This window comes from Excalfactoria chinensis, chromosome 10 (assembly GCF_039878825.1).
Source record: "Excalfactoria chinensis isolate bCotChi1 chromosome 10, bCotChi1.hap2, whole genome shotgun sequence".
In the NCBI taxonomy this organism is placed as follows: domain Eukaryota; kingdom Metazoa; phylum Chordata; class Aves; order Galliformes; family Phasianidae; genus Excalfactoria; species Excalfactoria chinensis.
Window position 1 is genome coordinate 17,114,224 of NC_092834.1, and position 27,788 is coordinate 17,142,011.

General features: G+C 51.2%; 1 protein-coding gene across 2 annotated transcripts; it reads left to right on the forward strand.

Moving 5' to 3' along the window:
- The first annotated feature begins 24 nt into the window (after positions 1-24).
- Positions 25-27,312, forward strand: ARID3B (AT-rich interaction domain 3B). 2 transcript variants are annotated; one of them, XM_072345885.1, is made up of 9 exons: positions 25-226; positions 2,514-3,181; positions 11,462-11,533; positions 12,580-12,652; positions 22,553-22,736; positions 22,818-23,077; positions 23,234-23,491; positions 25,250-25,354; positions 25,929-27,312. In XM_072345885.1, exons 2-9 carry the CDS (start codon positions 2,603-2,605, stop codon positions 26,075-26,077), a joined length of 1,680 nt encoding a protein of 559 aa, XP_072201986.1. In that variant the 5' UTR covers positions 25-226; positions 2,514-2,602; the 3' UTR covers positions 26,078-27,312. The 2 variants fall into 2 exon arrangements, with proteins under 2 accessions (XP_072201986.1, XP_072201988.1); XM_072345887.1 differs by having other exon boundaries at positions 25,253-25,354.
- The last annotated feature ends 476 nt before the right edge of the window (positions 27,313-27,788 follow it).

Here is a 27,788-nt window from a genome sequence, read left to right on the forward strand (position 1 = left end):
CTTCCGGTTGCGCCCTTCCTTTCTATTGCCGGGGCCTGTACCCGGAAGTGAGGCGAACGCTTCCGTTACTGGGCACCGCCCCCCCCCGCGCGCCGTTTCCGGCCGGGCTGAGGCGGGGCGGCCCGGGGCGGGCAGCGGCTGCGCTGCGCTACGTTGTACCGCGGGCAGAGCCGAGGCGGCCGACGCGAAGCGGGCCGGCAGTCACCGAGCCCGGGGCCCGCCGCAGGTAACAGGCCCGGAGCCTCTCTAGGAGATCCTGAGGCGGGAGGAGGGCGGTTAGGGCCGTTCTGAGGCCGGTAAAGGGGGTACGAAGGTGGAGGGCAGCGGCCGTTGGGATGGGAAGGGCTGTGGGGCCGGGAAGGGCTGTGGGGATGGGAAGGGCTGTGGGGATGATAAGGGCTGTGGGGCCGCTCCGTCCCGGCCCAGCGGGTGCTTTGAGAGGTTCGGATCCGGGCTATGAAGTGCCCGGGGCTCGCTGTCGCCGCCCCAGCTTTGTTGGTAGAGGTTGGCTGGGACGGCCTGCGGGCAGGTCCGCTCCGATGAGGGGATGTAATTAAAGAGCTCCGATTCCCCCCCCCCCCCCCCTTCCCCCCTACAAAGGGCGGCGTGTCGGGGCCTGAAAGTCAGACACCCCCACCTCGGCCGGCGAAGGGCCGGGAAGTCGGTAAATAGCCGCAAATGGGGCGTGAAAGCTCGCGGTGCTGCCACGCCGCAGCCCTCCCCGGCTTCCTCCCCATTATATGGTTCCAGATCCGCGTCTCCCTCTCGGCTTAAAGCCGTCTGCTTTCCCCTGTAACTTAGCTGCTTGCTTGGGGCGTGTTTCCCCATCCAGCCTCCAACTCCCGAGCTTGGTGCAGGGTTCCGAGCCTTCATTTCTGCATAAATCTTGCTCCAACCTGTCACAGGTCGGGGACGCTCAGGGCGGCCGCATACCAGGGCGTGCTGCACCCGAGCTCTGTTTGCTCGCCCAGGATCGGCTCACTCGTTACCATGAGGCACTCGGGCTGCACCCCCCCCCCCCTTTATGGTTCCTCTTGCAACATGCGCCTGGTGGCTTTGCTGGAAAGGAGCGTGGGGTTGGGCCAGGTGCTGCATTGTGCCTGAGAAACCTGAGGTTGCATTCAGCTGCCAGGTAATGCGTTGTTGCTGCTGACTGCTAATCCACTCTCTGTTGTTGCACTCGCAAGCTGTCGTATTGGGAGTGAGATCAAAAAAAGGCACGTCAGGGAGGTTTTTCATGCTGGTGACAAGCTGCTGGGTAGCACAGGGAAGAAAGAGTTTAGCAACGAAGCCCTTTGCACAAGGAGATCACTCGCAGCACCTGGGAGAAGCCTTGAAGTTAAGGGAGGCTGGAAGCTCCCCCTTCTAAATAGGCATCTGCTGGGGTATTGGTTTTAGGAAGAAGTACACCCGTTTTGGAAATGGATGTTAGCAGAGCTGTCACTTTTTCAGGTGCTTGGTTTGGGTTGGTCTGACACGGTGCTGGTTGTAAACAGTGCGGAGGGGGGGAGGTGGCCAGGAGGCTGCCTGGCTTGTTTGTGGTTTGCCTGCCTTTGTTTCTCCCACCCGGGCTGTATTTTGATACCCATGAACCTTGAAGGGCAGCGAGGGAGATCGGCTTGAGCATCTTCTTACATTAAAAAAAGCAGAAGCTAAGCAAGACCGTCTTTGTCAGCAGGTCCTGCAGGCACGGGCTGCTCCCAGTGTTGGGTGATAAAGGCGTAGTCATCTTGTTGGGAGCTGTAGAGCAGAGCTGTGCTGCTCCCTGTGCTGTGTTTTGGTGGTGTTTGCCCAAGAGCAGCCTGAGTGCTGCCTCACAGCAGGGATCTGTGAGTGCTTTGGGGGTCCTTTGGCTGGGGAAATCAAAGGGCAACCATTGGCAGGGCTCAGGGGGCATTGGCAGCTGTGTAACTGGGGGCAGGAGCTGCTCTGTGCTTTGCTGTGTTTCAGGCTGCAGTGATCTCTCCTTCACTCTTTTCTCGCTCTCCTTAGGAAAAGCAGCGGCAAAAAATCACATTAAAGACATTAGAAGCGTTGAGAACGTAGTAAAGTAGTGAAATAAAGGCATTGAGAGATGAGTGGTATGCAATGGGCTTGCACATTTCTTAATAGAAATATGGTCAAGATTATCACCCCGGCTATCTCCTTTTAAGGTAGTGTTTTCAGGAGAAGCAAGCCCTACGGTTAAACCCACTATTTCAAAAGCAATAGCTTTAGCACGGAAGGATTCTGACAGTAAATGAGCTCCCAGGATGGGGACGAGGCATTTTCAGATGCTGTCTTTGGGGTATACGAAAGTGAGGTTATAGCAAATGTGTTCAGCTTGAAAATACAATTAAACAGTCTGAAAATTGAATGCAAGTTGGAGCCTGAGGCTGTTAAACATGAAGCTGATTGTTTCACGGTCTCCTGCACAGGAAAGAGTATTGGCTTTGCACTCTATTTATCCTCTTCCTGGGGAAAAGATGAAAGCATTTTATATTCATACGGACAAATATTTGTCTATCTTTCAGATTCTGCCAATCTCCCAAGGTCGGGGCTTGAACCCATCCTGATAAAGCCAAAGCCACCCCCCTCTTTTCCCAGCCATGCAAACTGCGGGATGAAGCTGGAAGCTGTGGTCGAGCAGCTGCAGAAGCAGCAGCAGAAGCAGCAGGCTCCTCTGCAGATGGATTCCAGGGAGAGACAGCAGAGGCAGATGAGAGAAGCCCAGCTGCTCTACACGCAGCAGCTGGCCGTGCAGCAGGCCGTGCTGGCGGCCACATCTGGCAGGGCAGCAGGCGGCTCTGCTGTCGGTCCCTTGGCCAGAGGCCCACCCGCAGCCGGGGCCACGCGGGCTTTCGATCAGAGCAGCATGAATTCAGAGCCAGAAGAGGAAGAAGAGGATGAGGAAGAGGAGGAAGATGAGGAAGAAGAGGAAGCGGGGTTGGAAGGAGGAGATCTTGAGGACGGTGCTGATGTGACTGGAAAAGAATCCTGCTCTGCTCTGAAATATTTTCACGCTCCCAAAGTTGCCCACCACAACCAAAGAGTGGCCTCTACCTCGAATCCTCTTCCTGCCTCAGGGCACCAGAGGGGACAGCAGGGCAAGGAAGAACAGGGTAAGGACACTAGTAAGCAGCCATATGCCGGCTCCCCGTCTGGACGCCAGAACTGGAGATTGGATGAGCAGCTCAAACAGGTCGGTGCTAACTTTGTTTCCTTCTGAATAAGAGTGGCTGTGTGCAGTCAGACTGGGCGTTTCTGTAGCCCGGTGGCCTGTTACAAGTGATGGCTGTTTGGAAATAGCCTTAGAAAAGAGGCAAGAACTGAGCATGTGTGGACTTCTCTGGTGCTATCTTCTGGGTTTTGTCTCATAAAGAGAGATCTCAAGTGCTCAGCTGGCTTTACAGACACGGATAGCTAATAATAGATCAGCCCGAATCTATAAGAACCTGTGTGGACAGGTGGAGGGAGGATTGTGATTTTTCTCTCCTTTATCTTCTGTATCACTGCTGCTGTGCCATTCAGGATGGGGTTGGTGCTCTGTTTATTCTGGTGCAGATATTTACCCGCTGATCTCTTCCCTCAAGCTATTTCACCTGCTCTTCGTATCACCCCTTTGTGTAAGATCCGACTGTGGTGACTTCAGCTGGATTTCTGGCTAGTGTTGTGTTATGGGTAGCAAGAAAGAGATCAATAATTCTTTTCTTTGTTAGGAAAAAAGGTATGTCAGTTAATACAGTGTTTGGGTGGTGTGTTTTTACAGAGCTCAGACTTCCAGAGATATTTACAGCCTGTATTTGAAATGGAGCCACAGGACTTGCATGATTTAAATAAAATAAATGGGTCTTAATTCTCCTTCCTCCATATGTTGGGCTGAGTGTGCACAGAGCTGGGTTTTTGCTTCAAATCTGAGCTAAGAAACCTTGCATGGACAAAAAGGGATCTGTTTTTCTTCTGTTCCCCTCTCAGAAATGAGGTGAAGTATAGAGGCTGAAGCTGCTTGTTGGTGGCTGTAAACGTTTGGAAGCTTGCTGCTGATCACACACACACACAAGATCTGTTTTACAGTGCTGTGGGCAGGGCTTTGAGAAGAGGCTGCTAAAACCCTCCCTGAGCTTTGCTGCTTCTCCCCACTCCGCTTTCTTCAGCCTGTGGGTTCCTGCCTAGCTGCTCTCACCAACCTCTGTTGGTTTGCTCTAACAACGTGGATGTGTGTGGCAGTTGAAGGGCACTGGTGCCTGCAAGGCAGTGCTGGCTGAGCTGTCCTGGCTCACAGGGTGCAGCAGGCATCCAGCTGCTGCCACGTTTTCTTGAAGAGCTGCTCTGAAAGAGGAGTTTGTTTGCGTTGTTGTAGGGAAATGAGGGTGGTCAGTTGCTGCAGAAACTGCTTCAGAATCTGCAGGATTGTAATGGCTGACAAAAGCTTCCTCTTTCTGAGCTCTTGGCGGAGGAGGGTAGGCAGGACTTTGGTTTTAGGGGATCAGTCTGAAAGATAAACTTGGAATTGGTTTGTGGCTGTTTTTACTGCTGGCGTGGTGGGTGCCAACAAGTAATGTCATTGTGCTTTGTTGTACTGTTTGCCTGTCTTGTGAGGGTCCTGTGAATCGTAGAGGATGGGCTTGGCTCCTAGCTTGCCTGCTCTGTTCAGGAAGACAAATGACTCTATGCACGCTACATCTGCCCTTAGCAGATGCGGAACAGCAAAACAATATTGTCCGAGCAGCCTGTATACAACTGATGCACTCTGAGCTGATCCTGGGGCAGCCGCTTTGGCCCAGTTCTGTAGCATTCAAGTAACCAGTGTTTTGGTAGTGGATTGCAGCTTGCATGGCTATGATTTCAGACCGCTTTGTGTGAAAGCCAAGGCACGCAAAGGAAGCAAAACTTAACAGCACATCCTTCTGCTGAGGCCAGCAAGGCAAGTGTTCTCAGACCTGACTGATGTTATTGAGGCACTGCAGGCACGCTCAGAGGACTGCATCGAGGCTGGCAGCATTAATGATGCTGGTGAAGTATATTCACCTTGAGTAGGGTAAATATTGCAGATCAACTTGTTTGCATTCACCAGCGGAGTCTGCATACCATGGAGTAAAAATTTAACTGCAGTATATGGGATCAGAGAGGGGGGAGGGATGAGCGGGGAGGGGGGCTGCTGGGGAGGGGAGGGGGGACAAAATGTGATCCTGTCTGCAGATAGTCCATTAAATTGTGCCTTGCTTCAGGGTTTGTTTGTTTGTTTTGCATTTGAGATGTAAACGTTAAAGACAGTGGGTTTTTTCTTCTGTCTTTGACTAAAATGGTTGAGTTGGGCAGAAAAACCCACGCGCAGGAATACCTGAGCTCCCCCACTTGATTTTCCAAATGATTCCCGAATTGTTTTGTGCTGAGGCTGGAGGCTAATGGCCAGTCAGGGTGTGCTGCACCCAGCTGGACCTGCCCTGGGAGCCTTTGTGGTCTGCTTAATGGCTGTTGCTTGCAGAGAAGTGAAAGTTGCTTCTGCTGCTTCTTCTAAGTGTGAATCGTTCTCCTAAAAGTTATGTGTTGGAGAAGAGCGTATCTTGAAAGCATCAGGCTGAGACTGCCTGGATGGTGTGGAAAGCAGCAGAGGGCTGAAGTCAGGCTCTATTCACTCCCGGACAGCCAAGTAAATAATTGTAGAACAAGCCTGCAGACAAAAGAGCTGGCTCAGCTTATGACACAGGGGCGGTGGGAATCCCATCAGCACAAAACAACGAGGGAGTGGAGCTGCTTGTCGGGGAGTTGCAGTCCGGAAAGCCGAGCAGGGGGGTGTGCTCAGCTCCCTCCTTATCCTGCTCCAAGTTTGCACAGATCCAGCTCCAACCCTCCTCCAAAGGGTGCTGGGGATGTTGTCTGTCCGTGAAGAAAAATGAGCTTTTAATTCCGCGGGTGCAAATGTTGCTTGTAGCAGATGGTGGGGTGGGGGTCCTCATCCCGCAGGCTCTCGCATTGCTTGACAGTGGCTCTGGTTACCCGGGAGAGCAAGGCAGGACCACGGCCTCTGCCTCTATGCTGCTTGCTCCAGCTCCTTTCCACCTGGGGCTGGCGTCCAGCACTGGCACGGGTAATTTTGCAAGGCTGCTATTACAGCATGCACATTAGTACCTGCATTCCTTTGCTGGACGTAAAAACAAAGCCGAGGTTTTGAGGCATCAGCTGCTATTTCACGCCTCCTTAAGTGCAGCAAGGTAAGTAGCTGCAGAGCAAGTGGCTGGTTTTCTGAGCAGTGAGTTTCTTTGTAGGGTTGGCTCGTGTTGGGGTTTCAGAACTCACCGGTCACTCCTGAAAATCCTGACCTAAAGTTTTACAGAGGTCACGGTGTTTATTAAGATAAGTCAGCTTAAAATAATTACTTGGCTTTTTGCTCTAGGCTCTAGGAATGAACGAGTGGCTGAGATTCCATAACCTTAACTATGCGCCTCAAGTGTTGTGCGTATCGAGGTCTTGCTCAGGAGATACTCATTAATCCAGAGGGGGTGAAGGTCCAGGAGCAGACAAGTTGAATCTCAGACAGTGCACGTCTTGCCTCTTGGTGATCTGGGATATTCGTGGATGTGGGTCGCTGTGCTTTTCTATGGTGGAATGGATGGAGTCCGCTTCAATAGCAGACAGCGTTAAATGTTAACAACCAAGAAACCAAACATTTCATTCTAGGATTCTATGAGATGTTTGGTTTCTTGGTTGTTAAAAACCATCTTCTGTAAGAACGGATTGGGGTTTTTAAACTGAGAATTGCTATTTCTCCTGCCATATGCAGTATAGGTTTGTTCTGAGGAAGTCTGCATCCCTGTGGTAGCGGCTGCTGTTGCAGCTTACAGTGCAGCTGGAGTACAGTAAGACAATGGTTAAAGGAGGGAATACCTGTCACACCAAATAACATAAGGGAGAGCAGAACCAAGGAGCCATTTGTGATGATGGCTGCAGGAGCCAGGTTTTCAGCCAGTGACTGAAGATTTAGGTGACTTGCAGTGCTGTCACACAAAACGAGAGGTTCCTGTACGCTCGTTGTCTGTACTCAGAATGGAAATGGAGCTGTGGGCATAAATCAAGGGGGAATACATCTTCTATAGCCAGCCTTGGAAAGGAGTCTCGTGTATCTGTTTGAAGTGCTGTTGAGAAACAGCTCCTGGGCTTGTCCTGACCCCAGGCTAAAGGTGCTGAGACGTGGGGCTTTGGGGGCTGCTTTTGTGGGGAGCTGAGCTCAGGAGCTGGGTTGTGTGCGGGGATGTTTCTTCTCTATGTAGAAATCCAGGAGTCAATTGCTGATCGTACCAACCAAGCTTGATTCAAGGGGAGAGACTTGAAAGAGGTGCAGTCTTGCTTAAATGGGCAGGTAAGTGGGAAAGGGCATCCAGTGCCTTCTCCATTCCTGGCAGCAGCCGATGAGCAGCATCAGGGCATTACCCCAAATGTTCACCACACAGGACAGTTCTGTGGCATTCAAGGCTGCGATGCACAGCAGCAGCTGTGCTATATCTGGCAGCAGAGTAAGGAGCTCATTTCTATCCTGGGGACAATATGGCTCATTTTAGGATCCGTTCAGGCGCTAAATTTATCTTTAGGAATAGTTGCAGCTTGTCTCCTTCAGAGCCAATTTATAGATCTCCAAGCTAGCACTGAAGCCAGTAGGTGGAATGAGTTCAAGTGTGCTGTACTCCTGTACTTGTGTTTTCTCACTTCAAGGCAAACCTGAGAATCTCTGGTGGCAGTGAGAATCTCTCTTCCCTCGGCCACGTCAGTCACACTGAGCAGCTCTTCTTGTCCCTTAGGTTTCAGTTAATTCCTCCCGGTGTTTGTGAATAGGAATCGTTCACAAAGAACCTGACTTTTCCTTTCGGATGAGGAAGTGAATTCCTGCTTTGCAAGGAATTGTGTTGGTGCTATCAGCGCTGGGTTTCGAGAGCGCAAAAGGAACTTGAAGAAAAAGGCCTGATTTGTTCACTTCACTCCATTCTTTCTTTGTCTTTCCGTGTTTCCCCATCCTCCCTGCCGTTCCTGGAATCACTAAAATAGTTTCTAAAGCAATCTCTGAAGCTGTAGATACTGAATTGAGCTCTGTTATTAGCGGTGGGAAGGGCTTGTTCCAATTGCAGCCGGGCTTTACCAGGCAGCCCATGTCCACAGTAATTACGCCTCGGTTCTCCATGCTTGAGAACTTGCAGCTCAGGGCAGTGGTCCTGATCTTATCAGCGTTTTGTAGTACAACAGTTTTCTTTATAACAGCATCTGTTTCACTTCCTAAGGCTTAACTCTGCCCACAAAAGGAATTTCAGTGGATTCCCTGATAATCCTGAAATTGCTGCCCCTGTACCTTTTCATCGACTCAGTGCTTTCAGTTAACCCAGGGGGTAGGGGAGGGGCTCTCATTTTTCCCCCACCACGTTTGGCCTGGTCCCTATGTGGATATTTCAGCAGATCTCTGGCCTGAGAGCAGCGTTGGGACCTCAGGTCTGCAGCAAGGGAGGTGCAGAAGGACTTTGGATTACGTTGCAGGAGGTTTTTTCCTTCCTTCCAGCAGGTTCTCTCTGGTTTAATTAACCTCGGTAGGCTAGATGAGCTGTTGCAAGCCTTGATATTCCATTTTTATTGAGCATGGTGTTTGGTGGGCCATTTGAGAAGCAGACAGGAGCTCAGGCTGCTGGCTCTCAAGGGTTTTGTCCTGGAAAGAATGCATTGGGCAAAGTGGGAGAGTGTTTGTTGCTCTCATTTCATCCAACTCGGTAGCTCTTGCTTTGGAGGAAGGGGTTAAACCCTGGCTTTTGAATGTGGGATTGGAAACCAAAATTGCTCCGGACATCTGAGCTTCCCTCTAATAAGATATTCCAGGTGGTTGGGGAGTAATCCTAAAATAGCTGCAGATATAATTGCTTCTGAAGGCAGAGCTGCAGCCTTTTGGGGAGCTCTGCGTGGCCTCGAACCGGCTCTGGGCACAGGGTGCTCAGTGAGGACAGCAAACTCAGGGCACCACGGCTGTTCCTGCTGCCTTTTCCTGCAAGAAACTCGGGATGGATCCTGCCTGCCATGACACAGCTGCAATGGAAACGGCTGTTTGTCCAACATCAGCACATTCCCTCGATGCAAAGCAGTGCAGGGAGAGGCAGGGCTCTCCCCAGAGAACGACCTGCCTCTCTGAGCAGTGTTTTTTTCCTTCCTGCTACTATCGCCTGACTTATACAAAGGTCTTTTAATGACTTGTGAGGATATATTGATTTCTCGTGTTCCTGCTGCTCCTACAGAGAAGAGCTGCTCGCTGAAGGGCAACTTTGTTTTCCTAGGTGGAATGGAGGGGAAGCGTGATATCAAAGCTTCCTCAGGGCTCTGTTGCAAAACGTGTTTTATGTTACAAATGGAGCACCTCTTGTACCTTCCCATGGCTCTGGAGGGGTTGACATGCATGGTTGTGCTCGAGTCTCTGTGCAACCCCTGCTGATATTTGGGATCTTTGATTGTGGCAGCCGGGTTGTTTCCATGCTGATTGATGCCAGGCTGAGTTAGAAGCTCTCTCCTTATCTCTCCTGATGGCTTAACGTGGGGCAGCAACCTGCCTTCAGACCGTCCCAGCTGTCACAAGAGGAAATGCTAATGCTGTCTGCCGTGTCTCACCTCGCTTCACTCCGTGTCATGCCAGGTGATATCCATCTCGACCAATTTTCGGGGCATATGGCAAAACACGGATGGCTTTGGCTAGCTTTAAGCTCCTTTCACTAGTTAGCTCGTGATGAGCATTAGTCTGTGCTCTCAAGCCCCTCACAGTGTGGATGCAGAAAGTATGGGGTATTTTGTGTATCAGCACTTAACCCCACGGCTTATTCTAATAACCTGTTCTTCCAAGCAAACAAGCAAAATAGCTCCTGAAGTCCCATAGATGGTTGTGAAATTCCACCAAGTTCAAACCCGCCGGTGGCAGGGAATTGTCTCCTTTAAGCTCCCTTTTCCTATCTCTGTCCCCATCCTAAATGTAGCGGAATAAGCTCTCAGCATGAGTTGAAGGCCCAATGCAAACAAGAGTTTGGCTTCTTGGAGCACTCCTTTAGTCTTTAGCACTACAAGTGGGTTTGCCCTGTGAATGTGTGCCCAGGTTACGTGCTTGAGAAGAGAGCAGCTCAGCCCTCTAAAACCATTTTGTCTTAGATCCCGTAAAGCTGGGGATGCCCAGTGACTGCTGCCTGCTGAAGCTGGCTCACCTCTTCTCTTACTCTGGGTTTGCTGGTCTGTATTAAGGCAGTGGGGTTTTAGGAGCAGCTGGATGTCACCATAATTAGCAAAAAAAACCTGGTGTTTTTAATCTTTGCTAGCAAAGGACACCCAGATGAATCCTCCCGTGAACAAAACCAGTCCTCAGATCTCTTCCTAGAGAGGGCTGGGAATTGATCTGCTGTAATAAACAGCTGACATAACAGAAGTGGCAATAATCCCCCATTAAATATCTTTCAGTTGATGGGACTCGCTGGATAATTGACTTTCCAGCAGGAATTACTGGCTCAAACTAAATCAGCAGGCATTAGGGCAGCTCACTGCAGTGTTTTTTGAAGGGGGAGATGTGGCTTTGCCTGGCCTTGACAAGAGCTATTCATCTTTCTAATTCAATGTATGTGTCACAACCAGATGGCTCCCAAGATTTCAGGTATTGGGCCATTTACCTGCATTTTTGTGCTGGAACCTCTGGCTTCTTCCACTTCAGGATCTGTGCACGTATCAGGCCAGAGGACAGGCTAAGCCACTTTGCTGGGTAGAATTGGCCACGCTCTTCCCTCGGGGGGCTTTGGTGCACATACTATGTGAAGTTTATTGTTTAAAGCTGCTTGTACAGCTTTCAGGATCCTTCTTACATTCTCAGTCCTGCCTGAACCTTCCTGTGCTGGTCTCCTGCCCTGGCTTTGGTTTCAGGGTGATGATGAATTACCAAGCAAAACAAGCCTAACTAGAGTAATCCTTGTAATGCCTAAGAAGAATGAAGCTTAACCCAGCAAAGCTAGATCACCATTTCTGTGTGAAAAGTCTGGATTCGGTGTCTTATAGAAGTAAGGTATGGGAGGGGAAGAAGTGTTCCCACTGTGTTATTTCCCTCCTTCTCTCTGGCGTGCTCAGCTTTTTGCTTTGTAGGCAAGCAAGAGGAGGCCAGAAGCTCCGAGCATGACAGAGAGCAGTTCTGTGACACCTGGCTGACAGAAAGGCAGGAGAGCCCTGTGTGAGCAGGGATAGCTGGATTACACCTGTGGCTTTCATCGGAGGCTTTTAGGGTGTGCACTGATGGACATGGAGAGCCAAAGCAGCGCCTCTGCTTGGTGTTTGCTCAGCCTCGTTATGGCAAAGCACCTGCCGCTTTCCACATCTCAGCCTCTACCTGCCTTTGCATACACTCGTGCCCATAAATGCACATTTGAAGGCTCTCTGGAATAGTTCACAAAGCTTTGCCCGAGCTGCTCTTTCAACCTTTCATTCCTTTCTCTCCCCCCAGAACGGCAATGTGACCTGGAATGATGAAGGTGATGGATGCCGAGGAAGAGAAATTTCACGAGACTTTGCCAAGGTCAGTCTGATCGTGGGGATCTGGGGGAGGGAGGAAGGGATGGGGTGTGTGTGGGGGGGTATTCCTTCCCTGACCTGTGGCAGAGAGTGGTTCCCAAGCCCTCCCTTTTGCTCAGACAGCCTGCAGAGCTGAGCTAGTTTGCCTCTGGTCACTGGAATGTAGTTTGAGTTCAGCCTTTATGACTGCGCTTCTAACCCTTAAAATCTCAGTCAGTGCTTTCTCTGGTTGGGGGAAGAGTATTTTGTTTCTTGAGCCTGATTAGCGCTGTGGTCATAGATCTGAATGTGGCAGCAATGTGTCACATCGGCTCGAGGAATTCATTTTGAACTGAGCTGGCTTTCTGAAAGGGTGCAGCTAATTGCTCTGCAAATACAGCAGTGTGTTTTCTTCCCACAGCTCAGCACAGTGCTGCATGGGAGATGAACCCACGGAAGCCCCTTTTTGGGGCTAGATGAGTACTGAGTAGCTGGCAGCACTTACAGAGAAACTGAAATACATTTTTCCCCAGTGAATCTTTGCTCTTCTGTTGATCAGCTCCACAAAAGTAGCTACAACCAGCAAAAAAAAGTGCAAAGAAGGAATTAAATCCTGCTTTTTTCTGCAGTGTTGTCCTCTATCTTGTGTGGTCACTGACCACGGCCCTTCCAGCTTGTCACCTTGTGGCCTCAGTGGCCACATAAGAGAACAGTAGATTTTCTGTGCATGAGATGGTGCTTGTACCTACCCCTTCTGAAAAACTGGCTGATAATGCCAGCAGGCAGTGCCTCTCATGTGGAATAAGCTTCCTAAGGAGCTGATGGAAGCACTTGGAGTCTTGAAGGCTTTGGTAATATTATTTCTGCAGCAAAGTGGTGCCAAAGTGATTATTCACACTGAGGCTTTCTGGCTTATTTCAGAGGAGCTTTTCCTGCCAGGCGTTACTAGTTCCAGGAGAGCTCTATCCTTCCTTGCCTGTGGTTGCCTTTCGTTCCCCCAGAACCACTGATGTGGTTGCTTTATCTGTCTCCTTGTGGATTGTGCCTCCATGTTTATTTCCCCCCCAACAGCTTTATGAACTGGATAGCGACCCCGAACGGAAAGAGTTCCTGGATGACCTCTTCATCTTCATGCAGAAGAGGGGTGAGTGAGCTTTCGTATGAACTCGATACGGTAAAGCAGGGATTACTGCTGCAGTTTGAATTCTTGCCTCCTGCATTTGAGAGGGCAAATCCAGCCCCTCAACCTGCAGACGGAAGGCCAGGACCTTGAGATATTTACTTTGGAAGATCATGAGCTCGGTAGGAAAGAATTCATTTGCCATTTCAGAGATGCTGTTTCTCTTCCATCAATGCTACGTAAAACCAAAGGTATAAAAAGCCTGATTTGACAAGGACTGAGTAGCACTGAGAATCCTCTGATCTCCCCTTCAGAATAAGGGGTGGCACAGAATCAGGTGGCACTGTCACACATCTCATGTTCCCCTTCAGTGTGCGGAAGCTGAGCGTGAAGGCATTCACACACCATATAGAGTTCACAATCTGAGGCCTGGGAAGGGAAAAAAAGAAGATAAAGCCAAGTTTGCCTTTAGATTCACAACGTGTCAGTTTCCCATGTAGTAAACCTGTGTAACTGAGTGCAGCGAACTGTTCAAAGAAGTTCTCACATTCCTTTTGATGGTGTCAGCACCTTGCATCTCTCCCAGTTCCAGGGATGGCAATACATGTGTGAAACAGCTCAGCCAAGCTATCTTAAGTCTTCCTACCCTCTAGATATCAAAGTTCGGTTCCCTCGTTACAAAGTGTTCTTAATATAAGCACGTAAAGGTATGGTATAAAACAAAGGGCACACAGGGAAACATCCATCGCCTGTGTCTGAATTTCTGGTCAATCCTTTATGGCGCTGTTTCCTTCACCTCTCCAAACGTGCTGAGCCAGTCAAACTCGTCCAACCAAGATTTCTCTTGACACAAAGCACTTAATTGTGTAATGGGGTCTATTTTATTGTTTCCAAAAAGATTCTGAGTTTGGGAGCTAAATGTGAAGAGCAGGCAAAACCATTATCTGACACTGCACTGGAGTCTTCCTTCCAGTTGGTCTTTTGAAGCCTGCATCTTTGGTTGCATCCCCTTCTGTGGATGGCTAGAACCCAAGCAGAAGGGCCATCCCAAGGGGAAATCCAGGCGAGTGCTCTTCATACCCACATCCTCCTCTCCTGGCACGGCAAGAGCTGACAGCTGACCTTCCTGAATTTCCTTGTTCCAAAAAGCTTGTGGAGGTTTTACTTCCAAGTCATTGAAAACTTGGAGATGAGTTTTGGTGATGGTTCCGGCTGCACAGCCATAACCAGGCTTAATTAGTTCGCTTGCAAATGTTAACCTGAGCTCAGGTAGTAATGTAAGGGCTGGGATGACTGACATACAAGACAATCTGAAGGGTATGACTGGCGGCAATAGAAACCACCAGATGCCCAGAGAGAAATCTGCTTAATACTTTAGTATCTCCTTCCTATTACCTTTGAATTATTCATAATTGACACCTTCCCAGTGCACGGGCTGAGCCTGTCACCAGCTGGCTGCTGGAGGAGTCGAGCTTTTAATCATCTGGGCATTTCTAAGTGTATTTGTTTTCTGGAAGCTCCCTTGTTTTCTCTCCAGTGAGAGAGCTGGATATGAGATATAAGAGCCGTACCAGCCGCGTGGGAGAGACCCAGTGAGCTGCCAAGGGGTCTGGACATATTGCAGGGAGTGAGCCTGTTTTCTGCTGCATTCAGAAATCTGGAGCCTTCTACAGCAAAGTTATCCCAAGGTGCCATTCAGACTTTAATTTCTCTTGCCCTCCCTTTACATGCCAAGCAAGCATCCTAAAACAAACCAGGCTGAACGGCTGCCTTGTTGTGAGAGCCCTCCAAAGTGGGTAATGCTGAGGCCTCATTGCAGCCGAGAGCAAAGTGCTGTGTTTCTTAGCTTGTATGTGTGAAGAGCTGCTTTATTTGCACCTCGTGTCTGAAAGCAGCTCTGCTAATAAACGCTGCTGGTGTAAAGTTAGGGGTTCTGCCATCCCCCAGAGCAGTGCCCCTTGTTTGGGGCTGATGGAAAAGGGCGGTCGGATCGCTAGCTGGTGCTGAACTGGAAGATAAATGGCAGATTTCAGGAGCTCCCAAGTAGCTGGAGGGATGAAAAGGTTTGGTTGTTGGCGCTGCCGTTTGGAATGTTAGGTGAAAAAGCGAAGCCATGAAACAGGCTTAATGCAGATCAAATGTGCAGGTCTCATCTGCCTCTGAGCACAGCAGGTTGTCGCTGAATGACCACAGCTGCAAGTGATAAAATGGCCCTTCGGCGGCAATAATGATGGAAGAGGGAGATGGGAGGGGAGCTGTAACTCTTCCTTTGTTGCTGTTGTGTGCCAAGGTGCATGGGCCTCACCCTGCCTGGGACTGCAGGGGCAGTGGGGGTGAGGAGGTGCAGCTCGGTGGGATGAGGGGCTGCATCAGTGCCTCCACATTCCCCTTCCTCAGCTCTTCTGCAGCCTCATGCTGAAGGCCAGCTGTCCTCAGGTGTGGATAAGCAACTTCAGCGGTGGCTTCCCTCCTCCATGGCTGATTGCTTTACAACATTTCTGTGTCGTAAATGAATCTGAAATGAACTGGTAAAGAGGGTTGTCAAGTTCTGACTCTGGAACGTGAGTACACACCATCCCTTACAGTAATTCAAGGTAACCTTGTGTTCCCCAGCCTTCTCTGCTTAAGGTTGCTGGAAATAATGTTGCTATTGAAATGCACGTGATATGAAACGCGTCGTGAATCTGAGTGTTTCCAATGCAAAACCAGCTTTGGGCACATCAAACATATTTTTCCATAGCAGAGCCCTCCAAAAGGAATGGCTGTGCTTTGTGCTGTGGAGGGTTGGGTAACCCTGATGGGCTGGTGTGCTCAGGTCTGACTGGAGTGAAAGGTAGAAAAGTACTTTCATGTTTTTCTTACCCATGAATATACCCCAGAGCTAATTTTTCGCTCTTCTCTGTGATAAAAGGTAAGATGAGGAGCAGAAAAACATAGACGTCGATGCTGTGATACGTAGCAGGCTGCGTTCTGTCCCCAGGTATTGAAGGGCTGCCGGTGGCGTGACTCTCGCAGCACTCACCTATAGCTGATCAGGAGGGAAGCAGAGCAGTAGGACTTCATCCCCGGGACCATCAATCAGTGCTGCTCATGCGAGTAACTCCACTTGAGAAAAGGTTTGGGGAAGGGACCTCACTGCGTGCCCTGGTGCGTTAGGGAAAGGCTCCCTTATTGTTCATTTTGAAGCACTGCCTTTGTGAGGACCTCGTAAAACGGCTCCGATTGTGCAGCTCCAACCAATTTTGTTCAAGGTTCCTGCATGACCTTGCTTTTCCCGGATGGTTTGACCATTCTGTTGTGGATATACATAGAAGGGGCTTTGTGAATCCAGCCGCGTGGTTTTAATGTTTTCCTGCTGTTGTATGCTGCCTTGCACATCTTAGATGTGGAAATACGACAAATCCAGGCTATTGACAAAAGCATTTACTGATGGATTCTTTTATCTCTAGGCCAAGTGGAGTTTATGAAATGTTTGCCCAGGGAATTGCTCCACTGATTCAATTTTGCAGGCTGCTTCTTTTCATCCTCTGGAGATATTTTGGAATCCGAATTAAGCGATGTAGTTCCGTAAACGAGACGTCAATAGACATAAATTCTCAGCCTCCTTTCTTCACGCTACCTGCTTTCATGCTGAGCCACAGCAGAATGCTTCCCTAAATAGCAGCTGATGTTCTGCAGTGGAAAATTCTCACTCGATGCACTGCACCAAACCCAGCTGCGACAGCTCCTGCCTGAGCCGTTCTTCAGCACTGCTCTGTTCTGAATGCTCCAAATCAACCGGGCTGGATCCTTCTTCGATATATGTGCGTGGCTAAATCTGTTCTGTACATCATCTAAAGGACCTTTTCTTCCTTGAGTTTTAGGGGGGAACTGGGGATCAGAACAGAAGAGCTCTATAGGGAATTCCTGGCTCACCAGCCTCGGGATGCCAGGTGATTAAAGTTCTCCATAGAATCACTAAGGTTGGAACAAGCCTCCAAGATCATCCAGTCCAAGCATTCACCCACCATCAGGATTTCCTCACTAAAGCTCGGTACAACATCTAAATGTTTCTTGAGCAGCTCCAGGGATGGTGACTCCAGCACCTCCCAGGGCGGCCCATTCCACAGTGCCTGAGCTCCCTTTTGGAGAAGGAATGTTTCCTAATATCCAACCTGAGGGATCCATATCCTTCACGTTGGATCCATGCGGATGATCCTTGCCTGGCTGTAACTGGGCCCTGAGCTCTTGACCTGTGAGATCTATAAGCTGTTTTGGGGCAGTTTACCTGAGGAAAATTTGGGATAAGTTAGGATTTGTAAAAAGCTTATCATAAGAAGCTTCTCATCTCTCCTCTTCTGTGTTTTATGTGCTAAGACACTGATTCTATTTGAAGTGATAGGCTGTTGTTGGTTGGCATGACTCTTTCTGCAGCTTGTTAACCTGATGCCATCCCGCTGCATTGCAGCGGCCCTTTGGGGATCTCCAAATCCCTGGCTGTACAGAACCGAAGGACGGAGCCATAAGTGTTCCTCCTTCCCCTGAAGATTGAGATGTCAAACTGTAACACGTTTCTCCGGCATCTCAAAGACTGCACCTTTGTGTCTCTAATCCCATACTCCCAGAGCTCGTCTATACGCGGGTACTTTATTCTGGGTGTTCCTGGCCTCCCCCCTAAATCTGACAGCCCGTTTCTCCAGTGATTGATGAACTCGAGCAGTTGACCAGCAGAGGCGTTTCAGCACAGAAAAGATGAGCCTGTAGATACCCAGCTGGATGGAAGGTGGGTCTGCTCGGTCTGAAGATGCTCCAGTTTTTGACTGGCTGACCCAGTTCTGTCTTCCCCAGCTCTCCCCACTCTACCCCCCATTGTAACTCCTCTCTACCTGGATAAGTTTATCTGCTTGGTTCAAAGCCACCACCATAGCTGTGCAACATCTGGGGAAGAAATCTGTGATAGCAGCTAGATTGGAGCCAGCTGTGCCAGTAGCAGCCGCGCTCAGCACAGGAGCACAAATCTCTGTGGGATCACAGTTTTGGGCTGGAGAAGTGGGGAAGGTTAATGTGGCCGGAGCCTTGGCGAATAGAATGGTGGGGGCATGGGATGCCAGTTAAGCTGCCTCCAGTTCAGCAGCTGAAATCTGATAAGGGGCTGCTGTCAGCCTCACTTATTGAGGAGGGAAGCAGAAACTGATGGTGTTTCGAGGGGTGCAGATAAGAAGTGGGCCTCCTGTCAAATAGAACATGATTAATTACCCTCTATCCTGGCTCCCGCTTTGATAGCAGTGTCTAATGGTCTGCAGGCTTGCAGATCAGGTGGTGACATTCCCACTGGGAGGTGCGAATGCCCGCTGTGGAAATGCCATGAAGGGGGGGGAGAGAGATTAGATCGGCGTGGCACGGGCAGGGAGAGCTCATTTCCCTTCTGTGTATGGCTTTCCTTTTCATTTTCACTCTGGGTTAACCGTTAGGATGGGCTCAAAGCAACAAATACAACTTTGAGGCAAGGGAACAGGGGGGTGGGTGGCTGAAGAGGCAGCTTCGCATGGAAGCAGCCAGGTTTGGTTCAGGATTTGGTTACTGTAAATTGCTTTGGGAGACAGGAAGTTGGAAGCAGCAGCTCTTTCCTTACCTATATGGGTTATTGCTTAAACATGCCTATTCTCTGTGCCTGTTCATTTCTTTGCTCGAAAATACACTTCAGATGTTGCTCTGCTGTATAAATATTTGAGTCTTGCCTCCTTTGTCCTTTACCTAAAAATGGACACGTTACAAAGTGCATTGGATAGGAGAAAACAAAGCAGGAGGTGATTGAAGAAGTTCTGCTTCAGGCTGGGTATAATTAACTGCTCTTTGTCTCCTGTGTGCAGGACAAGTCATGGCTTAGGCTGCTTGATGGCGGGGAACTCCCTGTAGGTGGACATGGCTCCTCAGTGGAGGAGAGGGGACTTACCTTCTGTGAGCCTGTTAGCATGGTAGAACCAGCAAGGTTGGGAAAGATCTCTGAGATCATCCAGTTCAACCCGGCTCAGGTGACAAGTTTCCTTTGAACATCACCTGCCTGTTCAGAATTTGGTATGAATCTGAAGGCTGTCTAGAAGAGGATGAAGAGCAGGGAAAAGCCAGCTTGGGTAGGTGAGGAATGCTTCAGTGTGGCATGGAGGTCCTTCTAGATAAAAGGGAAGGCCAAGCCCAGTGCTGGGCTGTAGCTGTCAGCAGAGCAGAGCCCACACACACTGACTGCTCAGCACCTTTTCCTCAGTTATTCTCTGCACAAAGATGTCAAAATAGTCACTTGGAGATGATCCAGGGCTTAACGTCTTCTGTCTCCTCCTAAAGAGCTCCTGGAAGGTGAAAATCAGGTTCCCCTTCAGCCTGTCGAGCATGGGAGACATGGGGGATGTTCAAGCCTATCTATACACACCCTGTAGGCTTCTGTTATGTCTGCCTGAAACAGAGGCAGCTTTTGAAAGGGGTGAAACAGCTTGGCAGGAGGGACTGCTTATTTCCCTTGAAGGACAGAGATGTTTATAGCTACAGTCAGGCTTCCTCCAGGGAAAATCTTTACTGCAGAAATCCAAATGGTAGTTACAGCTGTCTTTCCTTTCAGAAAACCCAGCCCCTATGGGATGATTCCTCCTTTTCCTCCCAGTGTGGTGGTTGGGCATTTTGCCCTCTCCATAGACCATTTTGTTAGCAGAGCACTTGTCTGGAGGCAGCAGCCTCTTACCCCGGGGCTGTCTCGCCTCCAGCAGCTCTAAGCCCAGCGGAGCAGGTACACCTGTCCTGGAGCTTCTCTTCTTGAGGTCTTCCATGCACATCAGCTGCCTATCAGCCCTTTTCCAGTGGCAGCACTCTGTCTTTCTCCCAGCTCCCTCCAGTTGATTCCTTCCAGGGGTGTCCCATGCTCGTGTGGGTGGGTTGTGCTTAAAGGAAGGCAAGTTGTTTGCCGGGAGAACCGTGAGCAGAAGAGCTGGTCGTTGTCCTCAGCCTCCTGTCGAGCTGAGCTGCTGGCTCTGCACCACGGTGTGCACAGCATTGCTGTGAGCCAGCAGGATGGAGGGGAGCTGGAAAGTACAGTAAAATGAGTTTGCCATCAAAAGGCAACAAGTCTTACGCTGTGCCCCCGGCTGCTGACCTTTCCCTTTGGAATTCTCCCCTCTGACCTCCCGATCATTAATCCCGATGCTGCCAGATGACAGTAATCCATCATGGCCCCTGACAAGCCTCGCAGCCGCCTGTGAAAGGATCCGCTCGCCTTCAGCATCCCCTCATCCCATGATACTTGTTTTTCAGCCTTTCCTGTTAGAGCACCGGGGGTTTCCAATAAAGACTTTATCGCCTCGCTCTTCCTCGGAGGGGGCTGCGGGAGGGGAGGGGGCTCTGCAGGCAGCTTTTGCACTCAGATCCTATGGAACGTACCAAGTTGGTGAGGGGTACAGTTAATCTGTGAGGTCTTAAGATGCAAATAGTGCTTTGCTTGCTCGTCCCGAGCCGGAGGGTGTTTCTCAAAGTGGCTTCATCCTGGAGGAAAGCACAGGAGGAAGGCGGCTGTATCTCCATGTGTAACAGGGAAAGGTGGAAGTTCTGTCCCTGCTGTTAAATCCTTGAGAAGGAGGAAAACTAGAGCAACCAAACTAAGCGTGTAGGTACCAGCTTAGCTTACAAAGCCACTGATTAAACCCCAGGGCACTTCTTCACCCTGTGGGTCCTATTAAGACGCCAACCTCAGGAAGGGAGGGTGCTGTAGGGGTGGTAACATGAGGCCCAGGGGTCACCTCTGCTTGCTGCTCCAGCCCTGGTGTTGAGCAAGCTGTGCAAATACGTGTAAGCCTTTATTTCCCACTGGTATAACGTCCATATCACAGGAGAGTTTGGATGCATTAACTTGTGTATTTCCAGGTGTCGGAAGGGGGAGGAGGTCCAGAAAAGAGTAAGGCTGTGTTTAGGATAAGTATGTTATGTTTAGAAGGAGATATTTCATTGTGCTTCTGTGTTAGCAGCCTGCTTGCCTGAGGAGCCTTCAGGCTGACCCTTCTCTTTCACTCCCCATCTGCTCGCTGTCCAAGGAGAGAAGGATGAAAGTCCCTTCTGGAGCAGCTATCTCCATTTCTTATGTTGGATTGGGTGGCTCTAAGCAGCATGGGATTGCTGAGGGGAATGGTCTCAGCCCCCAGCAATGCTGAGCCTTGTGCCCCCAGTCATATCTCGCCGGGGCAGATACACTGAAGTGCTGATGGAGGGGGCTGTGGAGGTGGGCAGAACTACTCCCAGCTCCTCCTGGAGCCCTTCAAAATAAACATTTCCCTGCTCTTGCCTTTGGGGTGGGCTGGGTGTGACCGGTTCCTGCGGCTCAGCTGATGAGTGATAACTTCAGGCTGGTAACATGATCGCTTCCAGCCTTCTACGTGTCTGAAATGACACTGCTACCAGACTCGTAATCTTCCCTTTAACACACGGAGGGAGACAAAATGGAGGCGGAGGGGAAAAGCAAAGCCAAGCAAGGATTGCGTTCGCTCAGCCTGACGTTTTGGCCAAGCTGGATGGAGCCAGACTGCATCTAAACAAGTGGGAAACGGCCTCCTTCCCCCAGGGAGAGGGGATTTGAAATGCAGGAAGAGGATCTGATGCGGTTTATGGACGTTAGTTTCGTGCACAGGGAGGGGATTGTTTAGACAGAAGGCAAATAAAAGAGGATGCGAGAGATGTGAAGTAAGGCAGCTTGCAGGCCAGCCTGGCCGGCTCGCTCTTTATGTTGTCTTGCAGAGCTGGTGCCTGAGTGAGATTGAGGGCTGCCCTTTAAAGCTGAAGAAGTTTGCCTTTAATCCAGCATCTCGTTAACCTGTGGGAATCGGTGCCGTGAGCCGACGTGTAATGGGCTTCAAAAAGAACAGAAATTACACTTACGTGTCTAATGAGGACATCTGCAGAGCTTGGCTGAGCTCCTTCTCACTAAACCGAATAAAACCCATTTATAAGGGCCATAAACCACTCTGCTCCGGGGCATTATCCGACTGTTGGCTGATGAGCGGTGGCAAAAGCCTCCCCTGTGGGTTGGGCATCCCATAATTGTCCATTACGGCGCTGCCATAAGGGCTGCTGCTGACCGTTGTGGCAGCAGGATGCTGACCTCGGGTGGGCTGCTCTTTGATCCAGGACAGTATTTCCTACGCAGAGGAAGAGGATTGCTACATCAGCGTTTCTCCCTCTTCCTCTCCTTGCCTAAATCTCATTGCTGTGACCTCCACGGACCCTTTGGGTGCAGCTGGGGAGGGTCACGTTGATGGGGACTCGGTGGGTGTATGTGAGCACGCTGCTCCACAGCGCTGCCCATATCGCTGCCATGCAACAAGTAGGGCTCCCACAGCTGGGCTGTGTTGGCTGCCATGGGTCACACATCCCAGAGCTGGTGCAGGGAGAGGGAGCACAACCTGCAGCTTGTAAGGGAGGATGGGGACATGCATGCTGGGTGTCACGTCCCCTTTCCTATTGCTCTGCCCCACAGCACATAGTGGGGGTGAAGGGGCAGAATCCCAGTGCAGGAGCAGCTCGAGCTGCCTGCAGGCTCAGCCCCTTCCTGAGCACCAGCCATACAGATTTGATCTGAGATAGCCCTGGGAGCTCAGAACAAATGATTCCTCTGGGCTGCTCCCTCGCCGCTAGGATTGAATGGTCCCTGCTTCCCCTCTTCCATTTTAGAAGCTGCCCTTAGCTGCGGGTTGTTATTTGTCTGTTAATTGCTTTTGCCCACAGGAAGGGGTTTTTCATGAAAAGGACATGCCGTGTAGCTACACTTCTCTGGCTCATTTACTCGCCCATAGAGAGGCCTCGAGTCAAGCTACAAATAGAGTTGCCTGAATTTCCTATTAGAGAGAAGATCGATAGCTGACCTGCCCGGCTTCTCGGCCTCATTTTCTCTCCTGCTCCTTGTTTTCTTCCCTGCAGGAACTCCCATCAACAGGATCCCCATCATGGCGAAGCAGATCCTGGATCTCTACATGCTTTACAAACTGGTGACCGAGAAGGGAGGGTTGGTGGAAATCATCAATAAGAAGATCTGGAGGGAGATCACCAAAGGCCTTAATCTGCCCACCTCCATCACCAGTGCCGCGTTCACGCTTCGAACCCAGTAAGTCTGAGGGTCTGACAGCAGAGAGGTTGGAGCAGGGTCTGGTGAGAAACCTGCTTGACTTTCCCTGTGCTTTCCCAGGTATATGAAGTACCTCTATGCCTACGAATGCGAGAAGAAATCCCTCAGTTCTCCTGCTGAGCTTCAGGCCGCCATCGATGGCAACAGGCGGGAAGGCAGACGGCCCAGCTACAGCTCCTCGTTGTTCAGCTACTCACCCACAGCCTCGGGGCCTCCTTCCCTCCTGTCTCCCCCAAAGATCCGCTTCCCCATCATCGGCGTCGCGCCGGGCAGCGGGACCAGCAATCCTCGGGTGTCTCCAGCAGCAGCTGTCAGAAAAGGTCAGCTGGGTGAGAGGGGCAGCAGCAAAACTGGGCAGCCTGCTCTTCCCTGCCCACGGAAGGGGGTTGAAACTAGATGATCTTTGAGGTCCTTTTCAAGCTGAGCTTGCAGATGAGTACTTGGTTTAGGATCTAAGTGACTCTTTCCTTTCCTAGGTGACGGTGTGCCCTTAACCGTGTCGATGCCAAATCGTATTGCTGTGCCAGTGACCTTGGCTAGCCAGCAGGCCACGGTGGCAGCAAGAACAGCCACCTTGGAGCAGCTGCGGGAGAGGCTGGAGGCTGGGGAGCCACCAGAGAAGAAGGTGTCACGGATGACGGAGGAGGAGCAGCGGCTGGTCCAGCAGGCTCTGCAGCGCAACCTCTTCAGCATGGCACGGCAGATCCCCATGAAGATCAAAATCAATGGCAAGGGTAAGATGCGCCTCTGGGTGCGCCGTGAGCCGTGAGGAGCTGCCAGGTTCAGCTGGCGCTGGCCGAGCTGTCCTCAGCAGCGCTCTGCTGTGTGCTTGAAGTCTGTTTCTTCATTCCTGGGAAGCACGTGGGCCAGCTGAAACTGCATGTCTGCCTTTAGTGCCTTGTGTACTTCAGAGCACAGCGTGGTTCACTCTGGCCAAGGGTGAGATGACTCCTAGTTGGGAAGCCGTGCCCTGTGCCGGATGCTCAGCCGTGTGCTTTCCCCAGCCCTACCCTCATCTGAGCCTCGTGCCAGCACAAGGGAATGAATTTCCTCGTCAGGAAGCCTTTTCATTGATCCCAGGGGTGACAGCTTTTTCGGTGCAGGTGGCAGCTGGGGGGGAGAGCTGCCTGGCTTTTAGGAACCCCATTGGTAGGTGTGATGAGGAAGCCACGAAGCCCTTGTGTATCTGCAGGGGGCCCTACGAGCTTTTAGCAAGTCAGGTGATTTCTGGCAACATCTGCTGTAGCTCCACTCACAGCCTGCAGGCACAGAACTCATGGCAAGGCTGGGTTAGGAGGTCAGATATAAGCAGCATTCATGGCCTGGGAAATGCGCTCCTGAAATGCTTTGTGAAAGGGGAGTCACCCCATAAAGGTCACATTGTCAGAATCAATACTGTTATAGAGTGGCTTCAAAAGCTCATTAAATGCCCTGACTGCCTTACCTGTCCTGGGGGCTGCACTTCACTGGGCAGCAAAGCCTCAGAAGATTTCAGTTCCAACAGCTGTTTCCTCTGAAGCTTTTGATCCATTCAAATTAAAGGTTTGGGTTCCCCTATTAATTGCACAGTGAGATGAAAACACAAGGCCAGGCAAGTCAGGCAATGCACAGGACAGGAAGGGAAGCGGTTCTGGAGGCCTTTGCTAGCATTGCTTGATGGAGACACTTTCATTTCACCCCGAGCTTCCTAAATCTGGATGCTAGGAACAGTTTGGGCCTCTACAAACAGAGGCTGTGGGCTGAGCCCTAAGCAGGATCCATTGGTAGGGTTACCACCTTTGTTAGGTGGCTGCTTGCGGGTCTTTCACACCCTCATTTTCTGTGCTCTGTAAAGCTCTTTGACTGGCTCTTTTGGAGCAGAGAGAAGCAGCTCCAGCCTCACAGTTCCAGGGTGGTTTAGTTGGAGACTTCAGAAGCATCCAAGAGAGCATGATGTTCATCTCTCTTTTAAGAGCAGAGCAAACCGGCCCCCTACTACATATTGCTTCTTCCCACATGGGCTTAGAAAGGGCTCTCGATGCAGAGGGGGCTGTAGAAAAACACATTTCACAGCTCTTAGGGGCAGCCAGGAAGACTCCTTTTGGGTGCTTGGTGCTTTGGGAAGCCCTTCTCCCTCCAGTGGCCGCTGGAGCTGCTGCAGGCTGAGCCCTGCGCACCGTACGGCTCTGCAGCTACCTGAGAATCCCCACCGTGGTGAAGGGGGCCCTGAACAAGAGCTGGAAACGTGGCTGCAAATGTGGCCATCTTAAGCATATGCACAGACGGCTCTTTCTGTGTCGGGGCTGTGAATTCGGCCCGAGAGATTTGCAGACAGCAGCGGGATCCCAACCCATGCACAGCCACACATCAACGCCTTGACACCTTTGTAAGGCATCACATGGGGGTTGCCTCATCAGAGGGGCAGCAGGAGGGCTGTGTGTACCTTGGGTCGGCTCTGGACATGGGACGGCTGCCTTCTTACTCTCTTAACTCTGTGTTTCTGTTCTTGAAAGAAGACAAACCCGACTCGGCGGCGGCGGCGGCGGCACTGAATTTGTCCCCTAATGGCATTGGGAGCATTAACATGTCGGTGGAGATTAACGGCACAATTTATGCTGGTGAGAAGGGACTGCTCCTTATGGGGGGGTGGGCAGCCGGGCTGGGATTGGGATGTGAGGAGGGTGGGCTGTGATCTGTCTGCTCTGGAGCAGTCCCCGAGCAGCATTTTGCTGACAGCTCACAAGTGGCCTTTTGCTATGGCAGAAAAGTGAGGATCTGGTGAGAAGTTAGATAGGAGGAGGAAGTTTCTCACCCAGAGGCTGGTGACGCACTGCAACAGGCTGCCCAAGGAGGCTGTGGATGCCCCATCCCTGCAGGCATTCAAGGCCAGGCTGGATGTGGCTCTGGGCAGCCTGGGCTGCTGGTTGGTGACCCTGCACACAGCAGGGGGTTGGAGCTGGATGAGCACTGTGGGCCTTTGCAACCCAAGCCATGCTGTGATTCTACGAGTCTCTGATTCTGTAAGTCCAACTTAGAGGGAAGGACTTTGTATTCAGTGCTTTTATTTCCACATCATCACCGACACCCTGATCTGCCTCCAAACCCACTGGCTTCTTTCTATGAGGATGCAGCCACCCTTTGCTACATCCCCCCCTTCACCCCCTCTGACTCTTCCCTTCCTGTGCCCTACAGGCGTGCTCTTTGCCCAGAAGCCAGTCGTCCACCTCCTCGCAGGCTCACAGAGCTCCTGCAGCAGCAGCAGCAGCTCCCACTGCTCCCCCAGCCCTACCTCATCGCGGGGAACCCCCAGCGCAGAGCCCTCCACTAGCTGGTCTCTCTGATGGACGGCCGAGCTCGCTGTCTCACACTGGCCTCCGGCAGCTCTTCCTCTCTGCTCGTGGCGGGGAGCGAGCCGGGATGGAGTCGCACAGATTACCTCATCTCAAGGAACCTGCTTCGTGGTTGGCCAACGGCAAGATGATGATGATGATGATGATGCTGAAACCTTTCCATGCCAGCGAGTTTTTTCTTCATCGCCCGTTTGCCCAGCCTTTTTCTTTGTTCTCCCCTTTTCTCCCTCCCTTTCACTTCTGTTTTCTTCCTCCTCCTCGCGGGGTTTGCTGTGTTCCTCTTGTGGATGGGGGGGGGCACACCTGGCGTTTTTCAATCAGGGATCGGGGGGCGGAGGAGATGGCTGAGACGTCACCAAGGCAGGTGGAAAGAGCCGCCATCGGGGCAGGGAAACGGGGCTCTCCTCGAGCCACAGCACGGCTCAGTGTGTTGACAATCGGAACAGCCGGCAGGCTGCCTCACCCCTCCCCTCCCATGGCCTCTGCCAGGAGAGCTTCCTTGCTTCTCTTCCTCATGCTCTATCACGGTCCAGTGCTCATCTGTCCCCCCCCCCTTGGGCCGCACAGTCCTTGCTCGTGGAGCCCCAGAGATGCAATGAACCTCCTTCCCCCTCTCTGAGCTCTTGGCTACCCGGGAAGGACCTTCTCACCGCCGCGCTTGACCCATAGACAGAAATCCCTCTCCATCAGCTGCTTCATCCCGCTGGCTGCTGCTGCCCCCTTCCCTCCTGTTGTTGCCTTTTTCAGGCTCTCAGCCGGTTTTTAAATGCCCTTAACCTCGCCTGGGTCTCCTTGGGAAACTCATCCTGCTGCCATTCCCCCCAGCCTCACCTTTGTTTGCCTCTGATCCTTTGCTCCCCTCCACACAAACAGCTCGATCTGGGCTTCCTGCAGCCGGCTTCTCCTCGGAGGGTGCTCTCCACATCCCCCTTCAGGCTGAAAGCAGACAGAAAACCAATCTCCATCAGCCGGGATTCTCTCTTACGGGGAAGCAGAGGAAACAGAATCGAACCCTTCCTCACCCTCTTCCCTTCCAGCCCACTTAAAGCAAGCAGAGGCTGCCCACGAGCTGCTGCCCGGGTGGCCTCGCTCTGCCTCATACATTCCCCATCCCACAGACCAAACCCCAGCACCATCCCCCCTGCCCTGGTGACGTCCTTTCCATCCTTCAGGCCCCAGTCAGGTTTTTTGAGCAGATGAAATACCTCAGATATGTACTTATTGTTTGGGAAGGGGAGGTCGGGAGGGAGGAGGGAGGGGAGGGGGGGAGAAGGGAGGTTGTTTGTTTGTTTGTTTTTGGGTTGTTTTTTAACCTCTTCAGGAAGTGTTGGCATATCTTATTGCTTGCTTGCTTGGTTGTTGTTTTGTTGGGTGTTTTGCTGACATTTGTGTTCATTTCTTTCTTTTGAATCGTAGCACCAAAGACAGAAAAAATCAGAGCAATGGAGCAGTGACTTCCCCATCTTTTAGGTTAGCAAGGAGACAGCCCTGTCCCAGGCCAGGACAGGTAGAGGTAGGGAAGGAGGGCGCAAATGACAGCTGAGTTAGGGGTCCTGTCCTTCGTGTCGGACACCGGGCTGCCTCCAAAGTCCCTGTTTCAGTTGTTGGTACCCCCTGATCTGTGTGTGCGTCACGAAGCCCTGCTTACACTACAGACGTGCCCGATACCTGTTGCAGGAAGATGCTTTCTGACCCTTCAGCC